This window comes from Protopterus annectens, chromosome 2.part0 (genome assembly GCF_019279795.1).
Source record: "Protopterus annectens isolate FY-2018-M chromosome 2.part0, PAN1.0, whole genome shotgun sequence".
Classification (NCBI taxonomy): Eukaryota; Metazoa; Chordata; order Ceratodontiformes; family Protopteridae; genus Protopterus; species Protopterus annectens.
In genome coordinates, this window is record NC_056728.1 from 32672799 (window position 1) to 32700180 (window position 27382).

The 27382-nt window shown below is 41.8% G+C and overlaps 1 protein-coding gene across 1 annotated transcript in view; it reads right to left on the reverse strand.

Annotated features, from left to right (window-relative positions):
- The window catches only part of UNC80 (unc-80 homolog, NALCN channel complex subunit), a 5631640-nt gene that overhangs the window by 1301832 nt on the left and 4302426 nt on the right, over positions 1–27382 (reverse strand). Inside the window, exon 44 of the mRNA XM_044060513.1 lies at positions 19600–19780. Within this exon, the coding sequence (XP_043916448.1) occupies positions 19600–19780 (181 nt within the window). The remainder of the gene's footprint in view (positions 1–19599; positions 19781–27382) is intronic.

Genomic DNA, 27382 nt, shown 5'->3' on the forward strand with positions numbered 1-27382 from the left:
CAGTGGGATGCCCTAGGGAGGTGTCAGAGGACAGGTGAAGTCCCTCCAAGGGAACTGTCTGGATGCTAGCTGAGCTGACACTGGCAGTTCCTGTGGAATAGGTCTGATTGGCTCACAGCTTGGATCCACTGGAGAAATAGATGTAGGATCCAAAGAAGAGAGAGATTGGGTTTCTTGGACAAGAGAAAATCCTTTACACTATCTTGAAGGCAGACGGACCAGGAGAAGCCATGGCCAGTTGCATAGGAGTCAAAATTTCTGAAGCAGACAAGCCTCAATTCTGTCTTGATCCATGCCTTGAGGAGGGAGCTGGACCTGACCTATCTAGCACCAAAGCTCTGAGGGGCAAGAACAGCTCTGACAACATCAGAGTAGATCCCGGCCCCCCTGGATCGACACCGATGCTTCAGCTCTGAGGCTCATCCCAATCTGTCGGAGTTGAAGACGTAACCCTCTGGCTCCAACACTGACCCGCTTGGGACTCTAAGATCTCAGGGTTTCCAAATCATGATACGGATCAGAGGAGATACTACTATATGAGAAGTGGAAGGAGAGGCCCATGGATCCAATGGGAGATGGAGATACAATAACCCCCATCTGAATCGGAGCTCTGAGGAACTTTCTCATGATCCTATCCACTTTGGCTTCGGAGAGACTTCTGGAGGACCTGACAGACAAGGTAGTAGAATGTGGCCTAGACTGTTCCCTCAGAGTGGTTTGCAGAAAGGAAAAGGAGGAAGGAAGACACCAAATCAATCATGAACTTGGGTGAGTGAGTTCTGGGAGTCTATGCAAACCCAGAGCTCAGATGTGAGGGCTGTATCAGAGATTGCTTGATATAATTATTATATCCAAGGGCTTAGGATCTGAATTTTTCCTTTTTGGATCTGAGAAAGCAAGGATCCAAAGATCTTCAAATTTTCTGAGAAGGTTCTGAAGTCGTAGAGGTAGGAGAAGTCTTCAGAGATCTAGAAGGGGACTTCTTTCTAGACTCCATTGGAGCTATGGAATGTTTGCTGGGAAGATGAACACTGGAGGACGAGGAAGAAGAAGGTGATAGTCATCCATTTAAAACTAACATGTTCCTCCTATCTGCAATTGCCCTTGAATTAAAGGCAGCACAGATAGCACAATTAGTATTAAGGTGCGCTGCTCCTAGACAATAAATCCTGTGGACATCATAATTTGGAATTTTGTCCCCACGGGAAGTGCAATTTTTAAATCCTGTTGGATTCTCAGCCATAGTTTTAGGAAAAAAGGAAGAAAGAAAAGAAAATATTTTTTTTTAAATAGCAAAAAACTACCAACAGTGGTAGAGGTAGAGACCCTAAAAAAAAGGGTAGGAAAGGAAGTAGAAGTCAAGGAAGGAGGTACCAACAATGGTATGCAACAAGTATACCTAACAATGGAGAAAAGAGAAGAAAAAGAGAATTAAGAGGTATAAACTCTGAATAACTAGCTAGATAAAAAGGAGGACTTAAAGAAAATTAAATGGATAAGGTTTCCTGAAGAAAACTACTCACAAATGCTCAAACTATTGATAAAAAGGCTTCAGAGAGAGGATCCGCCTCCATGAGAGAAGGTGGCAAACAAGATCTGAGGTACTGTATGCTGACTAGGGTATTATGGTAGAGGGAGGAGCTCAGGAGTTGGATCCATAAGTCTGTGGAATGTGGGAGAGTCAGATCCATAATGCATACACTGAGAAAGGACATCAGATCAATACTTGAAGTTGGAGTCTGTTTATGCTCCTTTGTCGCCCCATTATTTTTGGCTTTGTCCCAGATTCTTATGCAAGCAGGTTGCCTGTAAGATGCTGGAATTACAACAATTTGTTTTTTCATTCTTGAATTGCGTGGGTCAGTGTTACATAAATGATGTCGATTCTGTATCCCCACTGTTCAGCTTTCCCTGATTTTGCACAATAATTCTGATTTAGCCTTATATATTGGGCATGTTCCTCATAAATAATGACAGCTTATTTGAGTTTCAGATTTCATATCTTTCATATAATGCAAAATACAAAAGCTGTCACTCTAGTAGCTTTCTAAGTATACAAAAAAGCATTTAAAATCAGGTTCATATTATATGATCAAACTCTAGAAATGGCGAACAACCTATTATCGAACCCAAATGCACGAAACCACAAAATGTCGAAGGAACGGATCAGCAAATTGTTTCCCATACATTTCAACTGACCTTGGTTTTGCACAACATCCCTGATTTGGGCTCGCATTTTTGGTCTGCTCTTGTAAAATGTTTAGTTTTCTGGAGAACTGTTGAAGATTACAGTTATTTAATAATGACAGAAATTTCAGCTTCAGACTTCATATCTTTCAGAAAATGCTCAACAAAACAATGCATTATAGAATATTTAAAATCTGTCATTAAATTTTTTGTACCCATATTTTTTTTTTCGTTTTTTCACTGATTCTTAAGGGTTTTTTATGTGTTCATGAATACTCTGAATATCAAAATGGTCTTTCTGGTTTTACTCACATGATGCCAAGGGTAATGCCAGGTTAAAAAAAAAACAAGAAAAATATGTTTTTCCTTTTTCTTCTACTTTTCTTCTCATCTCTCTTGTTCATCTGTAATTAGTGTGGTAGTTTTTTGTGGCAGTGATGTATTTTCCCTTTAAGTTGTTGCAGCCAGGGTGCATCTTGTGAAATAAGTATCGAAATACACTTGTGTTTATTTTCTTGCTATTACTTCACCCTTGGTTGACAATGCTGGGTTTCAAATCACAATAGTGCCCACCATCATGTCAGTGCCACATCAGTGACAGTGAAACCAGTGGTATTTCACTTGTATGACTATGCAAAATGTCTTAGTCAGTATATAAACTAATACAGCTGAGTACTAATTAGCTATGTCTGAAGTGAGCAGTTATTGGAGGTAGAATGCAGTTGTCTTGTCCTACAAAAGAGTGTGTTACTATTTGACATGGATGTGCATGTGTTATGAGTGGATGCATATATATCCCTCCAACATTGTTCATCAGAATATGTGAAACAGCATATAACAAGATGGCAGAAAATGTGACACATAACCAAAATAGAGAGTAGAAATTCAACATATAGTGGAATCAACTGCAGACACATTTGTAATATTTATGGACAATTTTCTTCAAACAGTTACTGGGCAATGTGGATTAATCCCCCCCCCCTTTCACCCAATATACAGTAGGATTTTGGCATAAGAGTGAGTGATAAACCTTATATTGTGTGACATCTGGGAGGCATGGGCACACATCAAGAAATGTTAGGATTCTTCATACTGCACAGCTAAGCTGTCTTATGAAATCTTTTATTTTTTTTAATGTAGGGCAGCTTTTGTTTTGTTTGTTAAAACATACACACTTATGCTTTTTTCCTTGTTCTCCATTTCACGTCACTCCCATAAAGTCGATTCTGCTCATAGCCCTGTTCCTAATTTCCTCACAGGAATGAGACCTGGGTGGCAGAAGTACGGCAAAGTGCACACCTAGGTGGCATGTTTTTTTTTTTCAGCTTTTTTTTTCCCAGAAAACAACAACAGTGATGATGAGGTTAGGTGCAGAATGCCCTATATAATCAGTTAATTCAGTCATGTAAAGGCAGTACACCTATACTTCTTAACTGCTGGGTATAACAGTACAATTTTTGCCTTTTATCATTCTTCCTCCCAGATAAACACATAGGTCATTGATGCCAGTTGCTTTGCTGGGGTATGTGTATGCATCTGTGTAGCAGATTAAATTTATTACAATTATTTCATTCATTGACATCATACTCAAGTGTTTCAGGTGTAAAGGAAGGTGGCGGGATGAAGCAAGCTACAGTAATTTCATTGCTGCTGAATGATTATGATATGACTTGTTGGGATGCATTGTATGCTTATGACAAAAAGCTGTAATTCTTGCATGTACCATGTCACTTTAGCTGCCACAATCATAAACTTCTAAATCATGAAAGTTGGAATTCTTCCCTCTGGGTGTTTTTCCTCACATCTCCTAACCTGCATGTACTCTAAATATGGGGCCACTGCACTTCAGTATAAGGGGAAATTTTATACAAAAATCTGAATATATTTCTTTAGTTTCTGCTTCACGTGGATCCGTTCAACAAGGACCTGGGATTTAGATGAAGTTTCTAGGGTACTGGTGGAGTTTTGCTTTTTTAAGTTACATGGATAAAAATATTTATTGTCAGTGGAAATATGTGTGAGACCATCTGAAACAGCTTTCTGAGTTAGGCAGTTGAGGTATACCATTCAAAAACTGCTGAACCTGGACTAGGAGCATGGGAATAAGCATCCATTGCCAGCTTACTCATACTAAGGGTGGGGAAGTGGCTCTGGTTCACCACTTGAGTATCAGCTGAGGGGGGTATTAGATGTTGCACCAACATCACATGCACTACCTAGGTGCTGCAGATTACTGTATGTATGAAGGCATGCATGCTCAGCATCGCTAACTGGCTAGCAGCAGCAGTGGTAGAATTTGAGTAAGTCACGGGGGGTGGGGGCAGAGACTGGAGAAGAGTCCACAATATCCAGCAGTCTGGTCTGTTCACTACCACCCAGGTCTTGCCTCTATAGAGGAACAAAACATCTGATTATGTCCTTTAGACAGGGAAAGAAGAGGTCATGGGGCAAGACCCAGTCAATGGGGGAAGGTAATGTTGGGGTCAGGGTCTGGATCTGGTTTTAAGCAATTTAAATAATCACAGGTAGTGAGTGCAAATTTTTTCACCTGCAATAACTTTCAATATAACAATCATCTGCCTTTGTACTTAAACGTGGAAGTGTTACAATAGTACTTCACCTTTACTCATAAGCCTGTAAATTGACATTTAATACATGCATACTGTTGATAGCTGCTGTAGTAAGACTTTAATATAGCTTGTATTTACTTCTGCCAGGATGCAGTCTACAGGGAAAAGAAAACAACTATCTGGTTCCCAACAGAGAAAGGTAAAGCATGCACAAGAGTTGGCTGCTCAACTTCCAGCAAGTCTGATCTCCTTCCTGTTTTGGTAAGCACATTCTTGTCTACTGAAGGATGTTAGGATGTTCCCATTGCACACAGTCCCATGTGTACATTTGAAGAAAGTGATCTGCAGCTGTGTGACACAGTTGCCCCACAGAATGATGGAGGTATAGTATTGTATACTCATATGAGCCTCACAGACATGGATAAGAAAAAGACAATCAATAAAATAATGGAAAATTCCTAGGGATTACACATTCCCTAAAAGATTTATGGATTATGCTGGAAGGAAACATTTTCGTAGATTTAATCCACAGCTGCTTCATAAATTCACATTTACACAGTACTCAAATAAATTAGATGCAGTCTTCTGTGGCCCCTGCTTTGTGTTCATCTGTTCAAAGGACAGTGTTGGTCTCCACATCAATGACCAACTTGTCTAATGCAAGGACGTTTTGGACAGATGCAGTGATTTTAGTATTGTGCAGTGGCAAGATGAAAACAGTGTTGTATTCCACTACATAGCTGAATAAAAGACTGCAAGAATGCACACTTCATGCCTTGAAACAAAAAGTGAGGATAACCATCTTCTTTGCCATAGTGAGATACACTGGTAGACAATGGGACCTAGAATATTGTCCAGTTATCAACACTGCATTAAGTTTTCTGGTGACAATGTCAGTCAGTGTTACATCCAAGTAAAGAAAATGCAGTGCCTTGAGGAAGATAAATACCTGACTCTGAAACTGCATGAGTGAATAACATTGAAATGGACTGGTGCTTATGCATATGCCTGGTGACACAGACAATGACAATGAACAGGTTCTCAATTAGTGCAACAATCATCACATAAACTTGTTTCCAGTTGTTAATTTATTGGCAGTTGTCGCAACACATTGAAATGCATGCAGTTCCAATATATGTATCATGTCTGTGTGTAGTACTGGGGTAATTTCTGGACATGATGATGACTTGGTTTGGTTGTGATGTGATAGCTGTACTGGGAATGTCTGGAAGTACTGTGATTACTGTGGTAGACTTCTAGACATTGGTTAGTAATTATTCTCTGCCTCTGGTTAGTAATTATTCTCTGCCTCTCTGTTTTGCATAATTACTGGGAAGTAGCTGTTTGCTGTGAACCTTTTGAGGTATTTAACAAAGTTAGTAAAGCAAATGCAGAAAATCAAACACGTTAAACCAGTACTTGCATCCCTTGTTTACAAAACATTTTTCTTTGCTTGATGTTCAAATGTATTTAGATATTTTTCTTCAGTAATCATTCCTTGAGCATTTATCCTTTAAACAAGTACTGTAGTTACTAAACTGTTCTTCAGACTAGTACTACAAGTTTTTCTTTTATAACCGTGAGAGTAAACCAAAAGCTGAACATCAAATGGCTTAAATGAGTACTTGTGTTCCATGTTCAGAAACCATTTTTCTTGAGTTGATGTACTCATTCTTACGTCCAATATTTGTTTCCTTTTACAAGGTAAGTAGCTATTTTATTGCAAATGCTTTCGATTGTTAATATTAATAAGCCAAAAGCAGAGCACTAGATAGCTTAAAACCAATACAAAACACCTTGTTGCTGATGTGCATATGTTCATCTTTAATGCAAGTTTTCCTTTATTACTGGAAAGTAGCTGCTTATTCCGCTAACTGTATGCTACCCACAAGAGAACTACTGTTGTTGTGTCTTTCGGCTTTTCCCGGTTAGGGGTCACCACAGCGGAACTCCGGTCCACTAATGATTGGTAGTTGATTTTTACGTGCCAAGTTACCAGCCCTGACGCACAACCTTCAACGAAGGTAAGCCCATTCACGCATGTCTCCACGCACAAGACGCTCTAGCTGAGAATCGAACTGGACAGCGTCTTACTGTGAGGCATGCTGTGAAAGCCAGCCAAATGATCACCATCAAAAAGCAATTCTTGGTGAGGCTGTTTAGGGTTGAAAATCCTGTTGAGTGCTCATTAACAGCAACTGACCACTATGGCTCACAGTATTAGCTCCTCCCATAGTGGTCAGTTGGTATTAATGAGCACTCAACAGGATTTTCAAACAAAAACAGCTTCATGAAGAATTGCTTCTTGGTGGTAATCATTTGGCTGGCTTTCATTGCGTTACAATGGTTCTCTTTTGTGTTACAAGTGTTTATGTAATGCATACACCTACTGGATGGCACTAACTGAATGTTACCTATAGCATACCACTTTTTCCTGAGCTCATTCCTATACTGACTGCTAAAAATCCAGTGTGCCCAGCAGTTAGCATTTGGCTGGAAGCCATTGACAGTCCACTTTGCCCAGCAGGTAATATATATTCTGTTTTTTCAAGGTGCATGTAGAGAATCTTTGCCCAAGATGCCTAGGTAAATTCAAATGTGTGACAGTTAGGCAAAGTGTATGTTTAAAGTTGGAGTTCCAATGCTGCATGTTTGCATTCAATCTACTATGGAAGCAGTTTTTATTTGTCATTTAAGAACAAAAGAACAGTTTGTTGTTTGCTGTGAATGGTTTACATCATTACTAATGGTAGAGGACCAAAAGAATTGCAGCAAACAGTTCGCTTGCCACTATGTCCTGCTATTATTAGTAACATTAATGGGTTTAGTTCCTCTGTTAGCAGTAGTATTCCAACTACCTGTATGTTTGTGAGGAAACTGTTGGAAATATGATTCTAATACAGTACACAAAAGGAAGAAACAGTTGCAGAAAAGAGGAAAATCCCAGGATGCAAAAAACTCCCTTACCAGCCTCAGTAAGAAGCTGAGATCCCTCATAAAATCCTTCAAAGATAGTTACGAAAATAAAATTGCCAAAGATTCCAAAGACAACCACAAGGCATTCTATAGCTATGTCAAGAATCTAAATGATCAGATCTGCTCTGAGCTACAACAGAATGGCATTAAATATACTGATCCCAAGGATATTGCCAATATCCTGGCAGATCGATTCAGTGCAAACTTCACCCCCCTCTCACCCCCTAAAGGGCCCATCTCAATGCCGAAAGATTGCCAAATTCTGGTAATAATCGTCACACTCGTCACAGGTAGAAAATGCACTCTCCAAAGCTATGAATACAGCATCCATGGGACCAGACGACATCCCAGGCTGTGTACTACATGAACTACAAAATGAACTGGCACCTCACCTAAGTGTCATGTTTAATCATAGCCTCACCTCAGGCTTCGTGCCCACTGAGTGGCACAGCTACAGTTATCCCACTCCACAAGGGGAGATCCACCTTGGATCCCGGGAACTACTGCCCCATCAGTCTGACGAGCCTAATCTGCAAGGCCATGGAACATATTATCATGGAACTTATGAACAAAGACACTGGCAACCTTCAAACACTGGACCCCATGAAGTTTGGGTTCGGGAAGGGCCGATCTTGTCTCCTAAACCTGACTGACTTCTTCAAATCAGTCTCCAAAGCCATGGACAAGGGTAAGATGGTCCACACAGCCTATCTGGATCTCGCCAAGGGCTTCGACAGCATCCCCCACTCTGGAATCATAGATAAACTTACTAAGCTGGGCATTAATCCCTATGTCGCTCAATGGGTTGCCAACTGGCTTATTGACAGAACCCACACTGTAAAGGTAGCCGACTCCAAATCCAACTCCAGACAAGCGACAAGTGGAGTACCTCAGGGTTCAGTCCTGTGACCGCTCTTGTTTGGCATCTACTTCTCAGAAGTACAGGCCAACACTAAGGCATTCTGGCTAACAAAGTTCGCAGATGACTGCAAACTGGGAGCCATTATTGAATCCCCAAATGATGTGGATATTCTACAAAAGGGCCTTTTTAGAAACAGATGCTTGGTGCCAGAGCCATGGGCTCAAGCTTAATGCCAAGAAATGTATAGTTATCCCCTTTGGGAAAAACATGTACCCGTGAATTACCACATAGGTGGCAGTACACTAAACACCGAAAGTGTGATAGGAGACTTAGGACACAGGTGGACAGTGGTCTCATCTTCGATAACCACATCACCACAACAGTCAGGAAATCCTTCTATGTGGCACACCTTATCACTAAGGGGTTTTCATCCAGAAAAAAAGGAGGTCATTGTCCCACTGTACTCATCCCTCATTAGACCCATTATAGAATACAATGCCTCGTTTGGTATGTACCTCTCAAGACATCTGCAACAACCTAAAAGGCCACAGAAATACCTCACTAAAAGAATCACAGGCCTAAAGCAGATGCCCTATGCTAACCATCTAAAAAAACTCCACCTATACTCTGTCGTCAACTCAGAGGCAATCTCTGCTTAACATACAAAGCCATGTCAAACCCAGAGCTGTTGGACATGCTACACTTAAAGAAATGTCACAAACACCAAAACAGTTGAAAAAGACAAAAATGCAGCCGCCTCGAACTGCTGGACCTTTTCTTTTAAAAACCGCAACCACGTTCTTTAGAGTAAATGCTTGAAAACAGTTTACCCTTCAAAATGAAGAACGCCAACACCAATGAAAAGCGTACTTTTCGACAAAATGAAATTGTAAAAAACCTTAACGCCAAGTTTATTAATTCAAAAATAAGAGTGTTTTCGCTGAAGACACAGCTCCAGCTTCCTCAGAGAATGTTTAAAAGAACATCAACTCAAACTTTTATATCCACGTCATTACGTGCTAAACAGGTCAAAGACAATTTAAAGAGACACTCTTCATAAAAATCTTTCATCATTTTTGGTATGATCACCTTAGTTTGTAGTATGATCTATTTTGAAGAGTATTCAATAGCGTATTTTTAATATTGTATTTTTAAACAGATAATTTATATGTCATTATGGTTTTAATACTAACACGTTTTAAAATGATGAAAGATTTTTATGAAGAGTGTCTCTTTAAATTGTCTTTGACCTGTTTAGCACGTAATGACGTGGATATAAAAGTTTGAGTTGATGTTCTTTTAAATATTCTCTGAGGAAGCTGGAGCTGTGTCTTCAGCGAAAACACTCTTATTTTTGAATTAATAAACTTGGCGTTAAGGTTTTTTACAATTTCATTTTGTCGAAAAGTACGCTTTTCATTGGTGTTGGCGTTCTTCATTTTGAAGGGTAAACAGTTTTCAAGCATTTACTCTAAAGAACGCGGTTGCGGTTTTTAAAAGAAAAGGTCTAGCAGTTCGAGGCGGCTGCATTTTTGTCTTTTACACTTAAAGAAATCCCAATCCCTCAGAGAGACATGCTCCAGGGATCTAAACCTTGTCATCACAATGAATAAAACATGCTGGAGGGATAGGTCCCTGACCCAGAGACTCCCCAGACTCTGGAATAGACTGCCCACACATATCAAGCAGAGCGCCTCTTTGGCCCTCTTCAAAAAGAACCTTGATGATTGGATGGGAGATAGAAAATTCACCCCGGGATCACTTCAGTCACCCTGCTAGACAGGGGTCTAGGGAAGTAAATATTGTGGGAAGAAATAGCCAGGGAATTGTTATGGCTAGGCTTGTATAGGCCCTAGGGCCGATAGCCTAGTACCAACCTATGAACCTATAAGTGCAGGTGTTTAGAGAATGCATTTCTCAGTAAAAGAATGTGTGTTAGGGAATTGTAGAGCGGAATCTGTTAATCAATTTACTGGCAGTTGTTGTAGACAGGAGTGCATATTTACAGTTACAATTTTCTCAGCTTCTATTCTTGCATTAAATACTCTGCAACATTGAGCACTGGGTACATGCTTTCTTGGCACTAGTAAAAATAAGTTATGTACTTACCATACAGTTCCACCTGTGTTGTCCTTTTTCATTCTTCCTTGACCTGTAGGTTTTGGATCTGACCTTAGATCCAGCTTAGGCTCTGAAGATCAAGCTCTTCCCTACCCAAAATGTCTCAACCCCCCCACCCCCACCCCCACCCCAGGTTACCTCAGATCGAGATTGCTGCTACCATGTTTACCAATTACACCATAATATATGCAATGTACATCAAATCTGAAAGTTATCAAAAAAATAGACAAAGAACAGGAGCTCAACAAGGAAAAGAGATTTACACAAGCATATCTGTCAGGTCATTCACTAGAGTGACGGGGGGAGGAGGGAGGGAAGGTCAAGGAAGAATGAAAAAGGACAACACAGAAGGAATGTTATGGTAAGTATATAACTTCTTTACCTGATGTTGTCATTTTCATTCTTACTCGACCTGTGGGACAGAGTTACCAGCTAAAATTACCCTGGGTGGCCTTCATGGAAGGATATTCTAGAGCATTGCAGAACCAAAATATCTCTATTTCTAGACACAATGTTCAGTTTGTAGTGGGAAATGAAGGTGTGAAAATTAAACCATGAGGCAGCCGAACAAATATCAGCAACTGACACTTTAGCTCAAAAAGCTTGAGAAGTTGCCAATGATCTAGTAGAATGAGCCTTGATACGCTATTGTGAAAGGATCTAATTTCTGCTGTTGAACCCAAAGAGACAATCTTTTCCCTTTGCTCTTGTAAATTCTTCAAGTTGAAGATTTTTGGGAGGAGATCAGAATGCTTCGTACTGGGGATTTAAGCCTGGCAGAGCTAGCCATCACTGGAATTAAAGAAATCATGGGGTTAGTTTCAGATCTGGAAGATCAGGGTAAATTTGCCCTGATGGATGGGATAGCAGGTCTGGATGTGGTTCGAGTGTCCATGGAAGGCAAATCAGATGAGATGAAGGGAAGGTGAACCAGATTTGCTGAGCCCAAAAGGGGGCTATGAGAATCACCTTACTCTTCAACCTGGAAGCTTTCTGAAGAAACTTGAGGATCAAAGGCACAGGAGGAAAGGCATAAAGTAATCCAGGAGACCAAGCATGGACCAGCTCATCCCTATGTGACTGTCCCTGAGGTGGGATCAAGGAGTAGAACTGCTGCACTTGTTGTGGGGAGATACGAAGAGATTGCAGTAAGGTTGACCCCATTTGTGGAAGATCAATTCTGCCACAGTCTGATTCAGAGACCACTTGTGAGGCATCAGTAAGACTCTGCTGAGCCTGTCTGCTAGAATGTTGCTCTCCCCCAGAATATGCACTGCAATCAGAAAGCAGTTGGTAGTGATCGCCCTCTGCCACACTCTCCTCCACTTCCTGGCACAGGGGTTCAGATTTGGTTATCCCTAATTTATTAATGTATCAAACCATCAACATATTGCACATTTGTATCACAACAGTCCCTGGAGGGAGAAAGCTGTGAAATGTCTGCAATGCTAAAAGGACTGGTCTCATCTCCAGGACACTGATATGCAGGTTTTTCACTTGTGACGTCCACGTGCCTTGGACCATCCGACCCAGGAAATGCCCCACGCTCACCCCACCTGGGAGGCATCCATGATCAATGTGACATTTTGGAGAGGAACAACAATGGGGCACCCTTGAAGAACCTATGAGGAGAGAAGCCACCAGAGGAGAGAATCTTTGCACACTCATGATAATTTCATTGGATAGTTGAGGGAGTGTTAATGAGACCAAGGGAAGGTGAACCAGATTTGCCGAGGCCAAAAGGTCCATTGTAGAACTCTCATGTGTACACATGCTGTTGGTAACAGAGTTATGGTTGCAGCCATGGAGCCCAGGGCCATGAGTACTAGTTTTGCTAGAGGAACTGGGATTTCCAAAATATGTCCGACATGAAATCTTAGGCTCAAAATCCTGTCCAGAGTAAGGAAGGCCAAGGTCTTGGTTGTATCCAAATGAGCCCCTATGAAATCTATGCTTTGAACTAGCTGTAGTTGAGATTTTGGCATGTTGATTGTTATGCCCAAAGGAATAAACAGCTGTAACAGATCGTCCCTGGCTCAAATGAGTAGATGCCTATTTCGAGCAGTTAAGAGCCAGTTGTCTAGGTATAGAAATATGTGGAATTCTTGCAGTCTGAGATAAGCTGCTACTACTGCCATGCATTTGGTGAACACCCTGGGGGCTGTGGTAACACTAAAGGGAAGTGCTATGAACTGAAAATGACTGGCTCCCAGCCTGAATTGTAGGTACTTTCTGGAACTCCTGTTCATCTCGATGTAGTAGTACGCATCCTTCAGGTTTACTGAGCACATTCAGTCGTCCACTTTCAAAAGAAGTAGAATGGACTGGACCATGACCATCCTGAACTTTGTGTTTTTTACTGACTTATTCAGAAATGTCAGATCCAAGATGGGCCCGAAGTCCCCTATATTTCTGGTAATAAAAAGAATTTTGAGTAAATGCCTGATCCAAGTTGATCTGGCAGGACCTTCTGGATGACTCTTCTTTGGAGCAGCGTCTCCAACTCCACTGCCTCTCTCTGACTGGGTGGAACATCCAGGAAAGAACTTTTTTGTTTGGGGAGTTTTGAAAAGAGAACGGAGTATCCTCAGGATACAATCCTTTGCAGCCACCAATCACTTGTGATGGCTAGTCAGGCTTCTGGGTGCAAGGATAAACACCCTCTCACTGCCTCCAGAGAAGGACAGCTGGGCAGCCTTTTATGAGTACTGAAAGGGCCTATCCAAGAATGGGACCCTTGATTTTGCAGACCCCCTCTGCCAGGTGGGTGGCATCTACCACTGTAACCGTTTGCCCCTTTACCTCTGGGGGAATATTCTCCCCGAGACTTCTGAAAAGGACCCTGAGATTTCTTGAACCACAGACCGCCATCCCCTGCTGATTCCTGGAAAAGGATCTTTTGGAGGTAAAAAAACAGATTCTAATGGCAGACAAGGTCTTTCCATTACTCTCACTATGAGATAGTGTGTCTCTAACACTGGTCCAAACAAAGACAATGCATCAAAAGGGGCACTGATGAAAGGCACCTTAAAAGGTTCCAAGAGGCTACACAGCCACATTCAGGAACCTGCAGACCTTGAGGTACCCTCCACCGCATAGGAGAATGACTTCATGGACACACTGGAAATTGACCGTAGAGAAGCGAATCTGGATGAGAAGGATTTCCTCTCCTCATTAGACATGGACTCTGGGACCAAGCTAGAGAGTTCTTTGATTAAATCTCTCTGTAGCCTAGTAAAATGGAAAGGTAGTTTATGGCTCATAAAGTGAAGGTAGATGAAGTGTAAACTCTCTTGCCAAATTTGTCCATGACCTTAAACTCCCTGTTGGGGGGGAATGAACAGTCAAGCTTTCTTGGGCAAGCTCCTTCTTGGGATTTACCAGGATTCCTTTAGTCCAATGGGGTCAGTCAGGGGGAGCACAAGGATTCTGTCTGCACACTTGGGGACAGGTTCTACCATGTCCAGATCCTTCCAAGCCCTGCATGATATCAGGCTTCCGAGTGCATTGGAGGGGGGGGGGGCACAAGATGTAGACAGACCAGACCCAAAATTCTCCAAGAACAGTATTTCCTCCGGGGTAAGGTTTTGGAAAGACCATTCACCTCTTTGGCATGGACTTTCAAGATGTCTCCAAAGGAGACATCCTCAGGGGGAGACATGGGGGACTCTTCGCCTTTCTCGAAATCTTCTGTGACGGACTCTTCTATGGAATCCAGGTGCCTCCATTTGCACCTTCTCTTCCAGGGAATGTCATCCATGGGGTGTTCCAGGGAGATGTTAGAAAAGCTCTAGGGTTCCAAAGGTGGAAGTACTTGGAGGCTTTGTTGAGCTGGCTGTCCCAAGAGGGAGCAGTGGTGAGGTCTCAGAAACAGTCTATAAGGGGATGAGAACTGAATCTGAAAGAGTGGGAACTGAGCATCTCCTGGGCATGGAGAGGACCCTCTCCACCACCTCGAAAGCTGAATGGGATGAAGAAGCCAAAGACACTCCTCACAGAGCCGAGCTATTGAGACAGACTATCCCCAAGCTCCCCCAGCTCTCTGCTCTGAGAGGGAAGCCAAGGCCCAGCTGTCGAAAGCCAATGCTCCGAGGGGAAGTGACGACTCTGAAAACTTTGGAGTTGAGGTCCACTCCTCAGTGCCAACGTCGAGGCTGTGGCTCCGAGAGCTGCTCAGCCCCGACAGAATCTGAACTGAGTGAGTCAGGGAAGGTGACGGGATCAAACTGAGATCCACTACTGACTCTGTCACCTCAGCCCTCGGATCCAAATGCTTTGAGAGCTCTCCAAAGCAGCAGGTTGGATCAAAGATGGAGCTCAAGGTCTAAAGGGTGACTGTCTGCCCACGGTCCCAGTACGGGATGGGATTGGTAAGAGCCCCATCTGGATCTGCATCTGTAAGATCTGCCTCATCAATATGTCCACCTCTGATTCCGAAAGGCTGTAGAAAGACCTGACAGAAAATGCTGTGGAAGGTGGCCTGGATGAAATTCTCAGAGATCTCTCTTTACAGGGAGATCCTGTGGTAGGAGGAGAAAGCTCTGAAGGCAAAGGAGCTTGGGGCCGAGGACAGGATTTCTCAGATCCAAGGGTCTGGGATCTGACACCTTAGGAGCCTTGGCTGGAGGCTCATCTGAAGACAGGGAAGCAGACTTCCCTTGGGAACATTTTTTGTGTTCTCTGTCTTCTCTATGTTTTTTGGAAGGGGGTTGAGCCCCTGAAGAAGAACCACCTGCAGATGGAGCCAAAGGAGGTACAAGGCCCTTTAAAATGAGTTTATTTCTTCTGTCGGCCAGTGCTCTCTGATGAAACCCCTTGCAGATTCAGCAGGAGGCTTCCAGGTGAGCAGGGCCACAACAATGTACGCACTTCCAATGGGCATCAAATAAGGGAATCTTGTGACCACAGGAAGTGCACTTTTGAAACCTAAAGGTTTCTCAGACATCTTACAATACAAGCAAAGGAAGAAGAGAAAGGAAGAGGGAGAAAAAAGGGAAAGGACAATTACTGCCAAAAATGCTCCAGCAGACGCAAACCTACTAAACTAAAAGACTTTTTTTTTAATTATAAGCAAAAACTCAGTGTTAGGAGTTAGGGTAGAGTAGAGAGTAAAGGAAACTACACATAAAGTAAAACATGTTAGCTGAACACTTGAAGAAAATTTCTCACAAGGAGCTTGAGTCAGCGGACTGCAATGCTTCTCCTAAGAACAGCAAATGAGATCTGAGGTAACAGGGGAGAGTAAGCCATTATAGGTAGGGGAGAATCTCGAGCTTTGAAGCATAAGCTTTTGAAAGCTGCCAAGTCAGAATCAAGGTCAGATCTGAAACCCACAGGTCAAGGAAGAATGAAAATGACAACATCAAATTTGTAATTAGCAAGCTTTAGTGGACAAATTCAGTAAGTAGTATGTAGTGGTGTTAAGATGGCAGAGTGGAAAAGAATACAGAAAAGTAGAGGACATTGTGTGTGCTTGTGGAAGTAGTGTTTAATTTACTTGCTTGTGGAGCTCTGCTGTAGTTACTGATACTTGTTACTACTTGGATAATTTGGTGGTACTGTTTACTTGGTAAACTTCTGTAATGTGTGTGTGTGTGTGTGTGTGTGTGTGTGTGTGTGTGTGGTGAGTGGACCTCTGTGTGACTGGCTACCTTGACAAAGTACAAAGGCTTGTTGTGGCACAGCACCATGGCTGTTCAGATGGTACTACTACTGCTTAAAACCAGTCATATGAGCACTTGTTTGTTAGATGCCTGAGGGCATCAGGGTACAGCTCCAAAAAGTCTTTCCAAATGTAAACGGGAATGAACTTTTTACTTCCATCCGTGAAAAATGAACCTTACTGAAATGCCCATATCATTTCATCCTGTAATTTATTGCAGTACCGGCATATAGTTGCCTCTGATCAGTTCAGAGAAAAGCACTATGATGGGGGCATGCAGTCTGGGAGCTGTAAGTACACGTGAAATTCCTGACAACACCTCTGACAGTGCCTTTGGAATCTACCTTACTAAGCATATCAAGTAACTGGACAGACTACAAAGGTTTCTAATTAACAAGATCATGGGCTTAAAAAACCTGAACTATCAAGAAAGACTGGAAGCTTTAATTCTATACTTTTTTCCATACAGACTCCTTAGGGACGATCTGTGGCTTGTTTACAGGTCTATAAGGGATCCAGGACTCCAAGAATTCTAATACCTGCATAAATCAAACAATTCAGTTAACACTAGAGTCAGAGATCTAAATCTGCTACTACATAGAAATAAGACAAGGAGGAGAGCAAGATCTGTCACTCAGTGCCTACCCCTTCTCTGGAACAAACTTCCTGTCCAAGTTAAGCAGTGTGACCACTGCCTGTCTTTAAAAGGAGCTAAACAACTGGATGAGTGCTCATAAATTCATCCTGGAATGACTGGCCTGGCCCTCCTTGATGAGACAGGCAAGGCCTGCTAGTAGGCACCGGAGTGCAAAAATGGCCTCGCAGCTCAGTTGCCTTACAACCTCTATGATCCTAAATGGGGAGAAATATATCCCTTTTCTATATAACTGCTTCACACTGAATACATAACACACATACATGTAGTGAAAATTATCTTTAATAACATTAAAAGTAATTAAAATAAGCATGTAATAGTGTAATTTAAACTTCACTCTACCCACTGCATACAATAAAGCAGATACCTTTCTAACAGCAGTAAAGGAGGTATTCAAATGATATATGCATACTGCATCCTTGCATACACTTAAGGATGGTTCTGTTATACTGACAACTAAAAAATACACTGATAGCTGTTAAAGTATTACTGCAACTAAAACAAAATGATTTTTACTCTACGAACTAAAAAGTAAGATTTGTAACCGATTTATATGCACCACATTAAATCCATTCCTTTTTCTTAGGAGTCATAGGAAACATAAGGCTATTAGACAAGAGGCAATGTGTGTTTGCCAATAATCACTCTCAGGCTTTACCAACCATTTCAAGGAGAACAAGAAATACATGTCCTGAGGAGTATTTTAGAGTTTTTATCCAATTGTCTAAGCTATGTCTGAAGACAGACAAAAAAAATGACACTGATTGACATGCAAGGGGAGTCTATTCCAGAACAAGGGGAGGTGCAGTAAGATGAACCTATCTCTCCACTTAGTTATATTTACTCCATGATGTAGATTCAGTTCTCTTGTTCTAGTGTTGGCTACACTGCTTGACAGGTCGAGAAAAAGTAGGTTTCGGATAATGGGATATCTAAGGGCATATATGAAACTAAGTCAGGGAGAGCAACTTCTGCCTTTCCTGATGGCTAAGATTTTTAAAGACCAAAATTCTTTGTTAGGAACGTCTACGGTCATTCAAGTTTTTTGATATGTCTAGTGAGATATGCATCAAAATGTGAGTTACATTATATAATGGGTTTAACCAGGACAGGATACAGGTGAACAATAACTTCCTTGGTTTTGGAAGAGATGCTCTGATTAATATGAACAGGATAGCACTTAAATGTGGTGTAAATATGTACTTAATTCATGTAAAACTGTGGAATTTCAAAAGAGAGCGTGCATATGCTCATATAAAACCTTAACAGGAGGCTAATGCTGGCAGCTTGCTATGTGAGAGTGGGGGATGGACTTCACAAGGACATACCTAATTATTTCCAAATGTGAATAAAATTTTTTAAGAATATTGTTAGGATAAAATATTTTAAGTTAGTGACACTCAGACAGTTGCATTTTATTTCTTGACTCAAATTCCCATACATAAAATATAACCATTTTCATAATTTTAAAAGTATTTTTTTTGCTTAAATCGTCATCTTCATCATCATCAGTAGTAGCAGCAGCATCATTCCTTTTTCCCCCTTTTCTACATGGGGTCGGGGTATTGTGTCAATAGTCGCCATATCTCTCTCTAATCAATGCCACTCTCCAGTCTTCTTTGATACTAATGTCTAACTATCTTAGGTCTTCTTTCACAATCCATCCACCTCTTTACTCGATGCCCTTGTTTCCTTTTGCCTTCGTCCTGTCTGTCCCAAATCTTCTCGATCAGACCGTCTTCTGCTTTTCTGAACATGTGCCCAAACCAACATAATCTGTTTTCTTTGACCTTTTCTGCAATTGGAGCTACTTTGGCTCTTATGTCCTTATTTTTGTTCCTTTCTTCTTTCTGTGAAAGTCCCCCTTGTTCTTGAACACTGGCACTAGTATGCTTACTCTTAAGTCATCTGGGATACGCCTTTCTATCTGCACTGCTACCTTCAGGAGACATTTCTCCCCTATTTTATCATATCTGCTGTCACCTCATCAGACTCTACTGCTTTCTCTGACTTCATTTTCCTTAATACTGTTACAACTTCTCTGGTGGGCTCTTCCTCTTCTTCTCATTGTAGGCTGTGTCTGGGGGCAGTACAGCTCCTGTGGGGTTTTCTTCATTCAGAAGCTGCTGGAAGTACTTCTTCCATCTGCCTTTGATGTTCTGCTTAAATATCTTCACCTTTATTTACCAACAGAAGGATGTGAGACAGGTAGATATACAAACAAAGAATAGTCAGCAAAAAATACAGAGTGACGAGCTAATAGTCAGAAGGAAAGGCATATCAGAAGATGCCAGTTTATATTTGTTTCTGTACTACATCTGGCATACTTCTTTCCAGACACTGGCTTAAATATTATAGGATCAGGTAAAGAAAGGCAGTGCATTAAAAAAGGCTGCAGTACGCTGTACACGGCTTACCAAATGGAACTGGATAAGCTGAACAAGGCAAAAACAAGTTTTATTTTTCTTTTTTGCAGCAACACTAATGACTTATATCACTATTTCTTACACATTACTGAGCAGTGTCCAGATTTTTTTCAACTTTTTGCAAATTCATAAAAGCTTACCCTGTGGATCACTGAACAGGGAGAATTCTGCATCAATTGCACTTCTAGGGAAGGACGGCAGTCGAAGGAGGTCTTCCTGAAGCATAGAGACATGGGACTGCCGGTGAACTGCAGGTATGTGTTGAGTAAGGGAAATGAGAAACAGCACACGTCCAACCTCTTCTAGCTTCCGAGTAAACACCTGTAAAAACACTGCAAATTTCAGGGCATACTCTATTGTGGCAATGAATATTCACTTGTAAATGAATAATTTCTTACTGAAGGTAAAAATGAAATAAAATACAATGTGTGCAAGTTTTGTAACATGGTGTAATGTTGCCTTAGCAACACTGTCAAAAGAATTTTAAGTATCTTCTACCTATAAAGTTTTAATTTCAAGATGAAATGAAAAATGTACAGTTGTGTAAGTTGCACTTAAACAGCAGATGCTCAAATTTCTCACTGCTGCAGTAATCTTTGGCTGTCTGGGTTGTATCCTGCCCAGGACACAACAACCAGCCAGTCTTCAAAAAGCTCTGGCTCCCTTCCATACCTATATTCTGACTGTGGCTAGCCACTTGAGGGAAATCAGCAGTCAAGAGTACAGACAACTTCAGAACTTTCTTTCCCAAAAAGTGGCAACATGTGCTCATTCTGAAAAATATATATATATCCATCCAGCCATGTGAAACTGAGTTTGTCTATTACCCAGTTTAAGTGCAACCTAGACCAGTGGATGGGGAACAAGAAATTTACTCTGGGCCTGGCACCAATGTCCCTAATGAACAAATATAGCTTAGAAATGCCTGGCCCTCAATGTTCTATTTGGATACAGGACGTCATTACTCTTTCAGGAAAACTTGGCTAGGATTAGAAAGGCCTCCTTGGGTCATTACCTATTAACAATCTATGAATCTCTCTCTCACTGTGTGTATGTATGTATGTATGTGTGTGTGTATGTGTATATATATATATATATATATATATATATATATATATATATATATATATATTGTACATAAACATAAAACTTTCAGACCAGAAGGGGGATGGAGAATGGATGTAGATACTGCAGAAGGAAAGAATTTGAACATGGTTGTTATGGTAAGTGCATCTTGAACAACTGTACTATGTTCATCATTCTCACTGCTGTAGTAACCTTTGGCTATTTGTGTTGATCAAAAATGCTTATCCAACCCGGGAGGAGGAATGATATGGATTCAAGAGCTCCTGGAGAATAGCCCTAGTGAAGCTAGTCCCAGACCTGGAAAAGGAAACCGGATTGTAATGCTTTGTAAAAGTATGCAAAAAGGACCATGGAGCTGCCTCTAGAGTGCTTCTAAAGACCATCCCTTTCCAATATACCATCAAAAGAAAACAAAACTGTTTTAGAATGTGCTTTAATCCTACCTGGAAATGTTTTACCACGACGGGAAGAGAAAAAAAGATATAGTCACAAACAATAGATTGGAATTTTCAGAATTAGCATACATTGTCTTTTTTTAGTTCCATACTAAGAATTCCACAGCTGTATAGCTTTTTAAAGTACTTAGTACTTGGAAGGTAATGCCTGGGTTACAAAAGCATGACCAGATAATCTATTTCCCTGTCATTCAGATTCTGAAAGAAATGAGGAAGATTGATGATTAGAGTCAGTGCACATTCTGAAAGTAGTATGAGCATATATAAAGGAAGTTTTCTACAGATAACCCTTTATCCATGGAAAAGCAAAAATGTTAACCCACCATGAATGGTTGCAACCCAGATAGTCTCTTGGTCTCTTGCAAATATCAAAACAATAAACCAGACAGTCTATAGAAAAGAAATGAACCAAAAATAGCAAGAATAATTGGTTGAAACACAGACAGAAACAATTTTACCAGCAAAGTGTAAAGATCCCAATTAAGTGTCACCTGAATAAGAAGTGACACTGCACATAAAAAGAAAAACCTCTTTATAAAGCAGCTTGAGCGAAGTGTGAAATGAAGAAGTGGATCCAAGAGTAGATATAATGAAAAGGCTGATAAATACCCCTTGCTAATGGCGTAAATAGACTATAAGATAGTAATTCAAACAAATGTTTGAGGACCAGATGTAATAATCCCACTAAGGTCCTGGTTACACGTGAGGGAACAAATACAAAATCTTTTCCACTGTTTAACATAACATTTTCTAATAGCAAGACTTCCAAGGTGGCTGCACACTGATCAACTCTCCCGGTGTGAAAATGGAAACTGAGAAATAACAGCTAGTAATTCTGCCAGCTTGAATAAAATTCAGTGACTGACTAGAAAGGACACCGCCTGGATGACAGCAAAGAAGAAATTTAGGGAACCTGAAATAAAATCACCTACAAAAGGTGAAGAGAATACACTAACTGGGTAGTTTCCTCCACCTGTTTAGTAAAAGGAAGTTGAAGCTTCATCTTTCATACAAGAGATGGCTTCCAGTAACCTTAGATGAAAAAAATAAAACAAATCAACCAAAGGTGATTAAAATAAATGAAACATTGAAGGAGTATAGCAACTCAAATAATAAAAAGTTGAAAAAAAAAACTACAAAATGTTTTAACTATCTATTCAGATGAAATGATAAAACAGCAAAAATCAGAGGCTGAAATGAAGAAAAGGCTGTCTGAATATGAGACTTCTCAAGAAGAGCTGTTTCAAAAAATGATGGAGTTAGAAGACAGTGTGTGCAGGAAAAACTTGATATTTTCTGTTGTACCAGAGAAACTGGAAGGAACATTCTGTATTACTTTTATGAAAGCACAAATAAGCAATTGGACTGGTATTCCACAGCAGGAACTGTTAAATGAAAGTGTTTGCTCCAAAGCTGGCCATGAGAAAGCAGCCAAGACCTGTATTAGTAAAGATGCAATCATACCAGCAGAAAAAGTCGATACTAACAAACGTGTGGCAGAAGGGAAAGTACTAAAAACTCGAGACAGCAGTGTGTGAAATATGATTACTCACTCACACCAGGCAGAACAGATGCAAATTTATCCAAGCAATAAGGGAATGTCAAGAAGCAGGTGTAAGTTTCAAGCTGTTATGTCTTTGGAATATTTTTTCCTGGAAGATCAAAGACATTTTTTGATGCAGAACAGGCTAAGGAAGAAATATAAAAGTTTATCCAACATAAAGCGAGCCATCAAACAGAACGGGAGTCTGCTTCCCATTCTCCTGAAAATAAAGCTCATAGAGAGACTTTTTTACAATGTTCCAAAGTAAAATGCTTAAGAGACAAAAAAAAAAAAAAAAAAAAAAAGAGTATAGCAATACCTTAGACTTGAACAAAAGTCTGGTGTTGAGAGATGGAGATGAAAAGGAAGACCAGCAACAAAGGAATTAGTGAAAAAAATGTGAGATTAAAGTATAAATCACATTTGTGAAATATGGCTTTGCAAGAAAAAGTGGCTGATAAAGACTGGACTTTTGATTACTTGTGCGTGGACTGTACAGCAAACACCCCACTTTATGTCATTAATGTTTAAAAGGCCACTAAATGAGAAAAAAAGTAAATAGAAGTTATGTTCTTACCATAACGTTCCATGTTAGTTGTCTTCTTCTCGCCTTCTTCTTGCTGGATGGGTTCGGAGCCGACCTCGGCTCCGACTCGGCCACTCTAAAAGCTCGAGAGTTGGTTCCACCGGCTCGAGGCTCCCCTTATATCCCACAATGCTAGGCGTGAGTTACCTCAGATCTCGTTTGTAAGCTAACCCCAGCTTATAATAGTATCAGAAGAGCTATAAACAAAGTCCACCTCTAAAACCAGGGAGAACGAAGGGTAACCTATATCCTCATCCAGGAAATATGCACAACAGCATATGCCCAATAAAAGAGGTGGTAGAAAGAGAGGTCACAATCAAAAACTCCTCTAGGTCTGTCCAGGCCAGGGGGAAGGAGGGTGGGACGCAAGGAGAAGGCGAGAAGAAGACAACTAACATGGAACGTTATGGTAAGAACATAACTTCTATATGTTAAGTTGTCTATCTCGCCTTCATTCTTGCTGGATGGGACCGCTTCCCTAGCACCTTGTCCCGGGTGGCCTAACGGAACAGACTCTTGAGAACAGTGGAACCAAAGTTAGCTCTATGCCTAGAAGCTAAATCCAACTTATAATGAGAAATGAAAGTGTGAGGAGTAGCCCAAGTAGCCGCTGCACAAATGGTGTCAATAGGCAGTCTGTCTTGGAAGGCTAAAGAAGTAGCCAAAGCTCTGGTAGAATGAGCCTTAGGTTTGTTAGGCAGCTTTTGGTGTCTAATTTCATAAACAAGGGAAATCAGAGATGTTAGCCATCTAGATAATGATACCTTTGAAACTGAAAGTCCCTTTCTGCCTTCTGCATAGGAGACAAACAGCTGGTCAGATTTTCTGAATTGTTTTGTTCTATCTAAATAGTACCTCAACTGACGATGAACATCTAGCCAGTGTAATTTTGTTCAGACCTATTGGAATAATCTGGAAAAAGACAGGGAGGTCAATGCTTTGATTTAGGTTTGACGTCGAGACTACCTTAGGCAAAAAGGACGGGTTGGTTCGTAGGATACCCTGTCCTTATGGAACAATAGATAAGGAGGTCGACAGCTGAGTGCATGAAGTTCTGAAACTCTTCTAGCTGAAGTAATAGCTACCAGAAAGAGTGTCTTCCATGATAGCAATTTTAAAGAACAGGAGGCTGCAGGTTCGAAAGGGGAAGAATCAAAGAAGTAAGAACTAAATTTAGATCCCAAGGAGGAGGAGGATTTCTTATAGGAGGTCTGAGAAGAAAAACTCCTTTCAAAAAAGGCCTTGCAAAGCTTGTGGGACATTAAGGCAGACTCAGAAATACCCACATGAAAGTTAGAAATAGCTGCCAATTGAACTTTAAGAGTAGAAGGAGATGAACCTGCATGGAAGAGTTCAGCTAGAAAATCAAGGACTATTTGGATGGAAGCAGTGAAAGGATCTATGTCCCTTCCTTGAGCCCAATATGTGAAGCGTTTCCACTTACTCAAATAAATCTTCCGAGTGGAAGATTTATGGGAAGCTATCAAAATATCTCGAACGGAGTGAGATAATTGAGGAAGCCTGGCTAAGGTTGGAACTGGAGGAACCAAGCAGTGAGGTTCAGAGGGGAGGGAGCGATGAAACTGACCCGACTGATGGATCAAAAGATCTGGAACTAGGTCCAGATGCCAAGGTCGCACCAATAGAAATTGATGTAGAAAGGGGAACCACACCTGTCGAGGCCAGTAAGGAGCAATGAGGATCAACGAGGCCTTCTGAGCGATAGCTTTCTGTATCACTTGAGAGATTAGTGGGAAGGGAGGAAATGCATACAGAAGTCCCCGGGGCCAAACTTGGACTAGAGCCGCCTCTGCTGGGTTGGCCTGGTAAAGGGAATAGAGTGAAATAATCTCTGCACTTGCTGTTTTGGGGAGTAACAAAAAGATCGCAGCAAGGCTGACCCCACTTGAGAAATATTTCTCTCACAACAGAGTCTTTCAGAGACCACTCGTGAGGCATGAGGATAGCTCTGCTCAACTTGTCCGCGATTTGATTGGACTTCCCGGGATGTGCGTTGCTATCAGAAACCGCTGAGAAGAAATCGCCCATTGCCACAATCTGAGTGCTTCTCGACAGAGGGTAGGACCTGGTTCCGCCTTGTTTGTTGATGTACCACACTACAGACATATTGTCTGTCTGGATTGCAATCGTTCCCAAGGGAAGAGAGTCTTGAAGGGCTTGCAACGCTAAAAGCACTGCTCTCATCTCCAGAACATTTATGTGCAAGTGGCATTCGCCTGGTTGCCATGTGCCCTGGACTGTCCTGCCCTGATAATGCCCCCACCCGATCAGGGAGGCGTCCGTTGTCAGAGTAGCAACCGGAGGGGGAGGAACAAAGGGTCTTCCCAACAAGAGCTGAGGGGAAGACATCCACCACATGAGATGATTTCTGCACGCGTGATCATAATGGTGTGGGACATTGGAAGTTGCTGGTATGACCATTGTGTAAAGAGCATCCATTGAAGGATTCGCATGTGGAATCTGGCTAATGGAAGCAGAGGTATGGCCGCCATAATTCCCAACACTTTCAGAACTAACCTGGCTTTGATTCTGTTGTTGTTGAACAGGAGTGAGACCAGTTTGTGTATGTCTGTTATTCTCTGATCTGTTAGTCTCGCAGACATGTCTACTGTGTCTAGATTTGCGCCTATGAAGGTAATAGTACGACAAGGCGACAAAACAGACTTTTCGCAATTTATTGAAATGCCTAACTTTTGACAAATGCGAAAAGTGTAATCCCTGGCCATCAGAAGGAGATGCTTGGTGGGAGCTGTGAGGAGCCAGTCGTCCAAATATGGAAACACCTGGAATCCTTGTCGTCTCAGGTGAGAAGCTACCACTGCCATGCATTTGGTAAACACCGGGGCAGTGGTGAGACCAAAGGGCAGGGCCCTGAATTGAAAATGACTGGTTCCCAGCCTGAAGCGGAGGAATCTTCTGGAGCCGCCTGTTCATTTTATGTGATAGTACGCATCCTGAAGGTCTATAGAGCACATCCAGTTTCCTTTTCCCAATAGGGGAAGGATGGACTGCAGCGTGACCATCCGAAATCTTGTTTTCTTGACTGATCTGTTCAAGATACTGAGATCCAAAATTGGTCTCCAGTCCCCTGTTTTCTTTGGAACTAAAAAGAACCTTGAGTAGATTCCGGATCCTTGCTGGTCTGCTGGAACTGGCTGAATTGCTCTTTTCGCAAGCAGCTTTGAAATTTCCAAAACCGCTAGATCCCTTTGAGCGGTGGAACATCTGGAAGGGATTTTTTTGATTGGTTTGGAATGTGAAGAAAGGGAATAGAATAGCCTTCGGAAATGACGGACTGTACCCATTTGTCTTGAGTCAGGGATAGCCAGGCTTCTGGGTACAGTGACAATCTCCCCCGGACTGCCCCGGAAGGTGGGCAGTCGGGCAACACCTCAGGGATGCTGAAAGGGCTTATCAGAGAAGGCTTCTCGATTGCCCTGGTTCTGCGGAGCCCCCCTGTCTCGAGGGCTTACGCCTACCATTGTTATTCCCGCCTCTGCCTCTGGCGGGAACCGACTCTGTCGCCAGGCGAAGTCCCTTGAGATTGTTTACGGAACCACATTTTCCCACTTTTCTGGCCTTTGGGGTAAGGCCTAGAAGGAGTAGAAAAACGGACTCCGACGGCAGAAAGAGTCTTGCCATCAGTCTCGCACCTAGTCAAGGTTTCTTTCACTTGAGGACCAAAGAGAGATGATCCATCGAACGGGGAATTAGTGAAAGACGTTTTGAAGGGGTCCGCAAAATTGCATAGCCACATCCAGGCATGCCTACGTAATGCCACACCTGTCCCTGCGGCCCTGCTCGCTCCATCAGCCGCATAAGAAAGGAGGCGCATGGAGGAGTTGGCTATGGAGTTCAGGGTAGCCAGCTGAGTGTTCATCTTATCTTGAAAACCCGCAGCTGTAGGGTCCTTCAACATGTCACTCGCTTCTTTGATCAAGTCCCTTTGAAGACGAGTAAAATGGCACAGGTAGTTCAGCTTAACGATAGCAAATGTCGCTGACGAGAACATCCGCTTCCGCATCTGTCCATGGACCTAGATTCCTTGTTAGGTGGATGGACAGGTACTGAAGGATCAGCTAGTTCCTTCTTAGTGGCAGCAGCAACCACCATAGCATCCACAGAAACTCCTTTGTCAAGAACTGTTTGTCTGCTGGTGCCGTTATGAATTTTGAGGGTCTCCTGGGAGTGGGGTCCACTGAATCAGGAGCCATCCATGCCTTTTTAGCTAC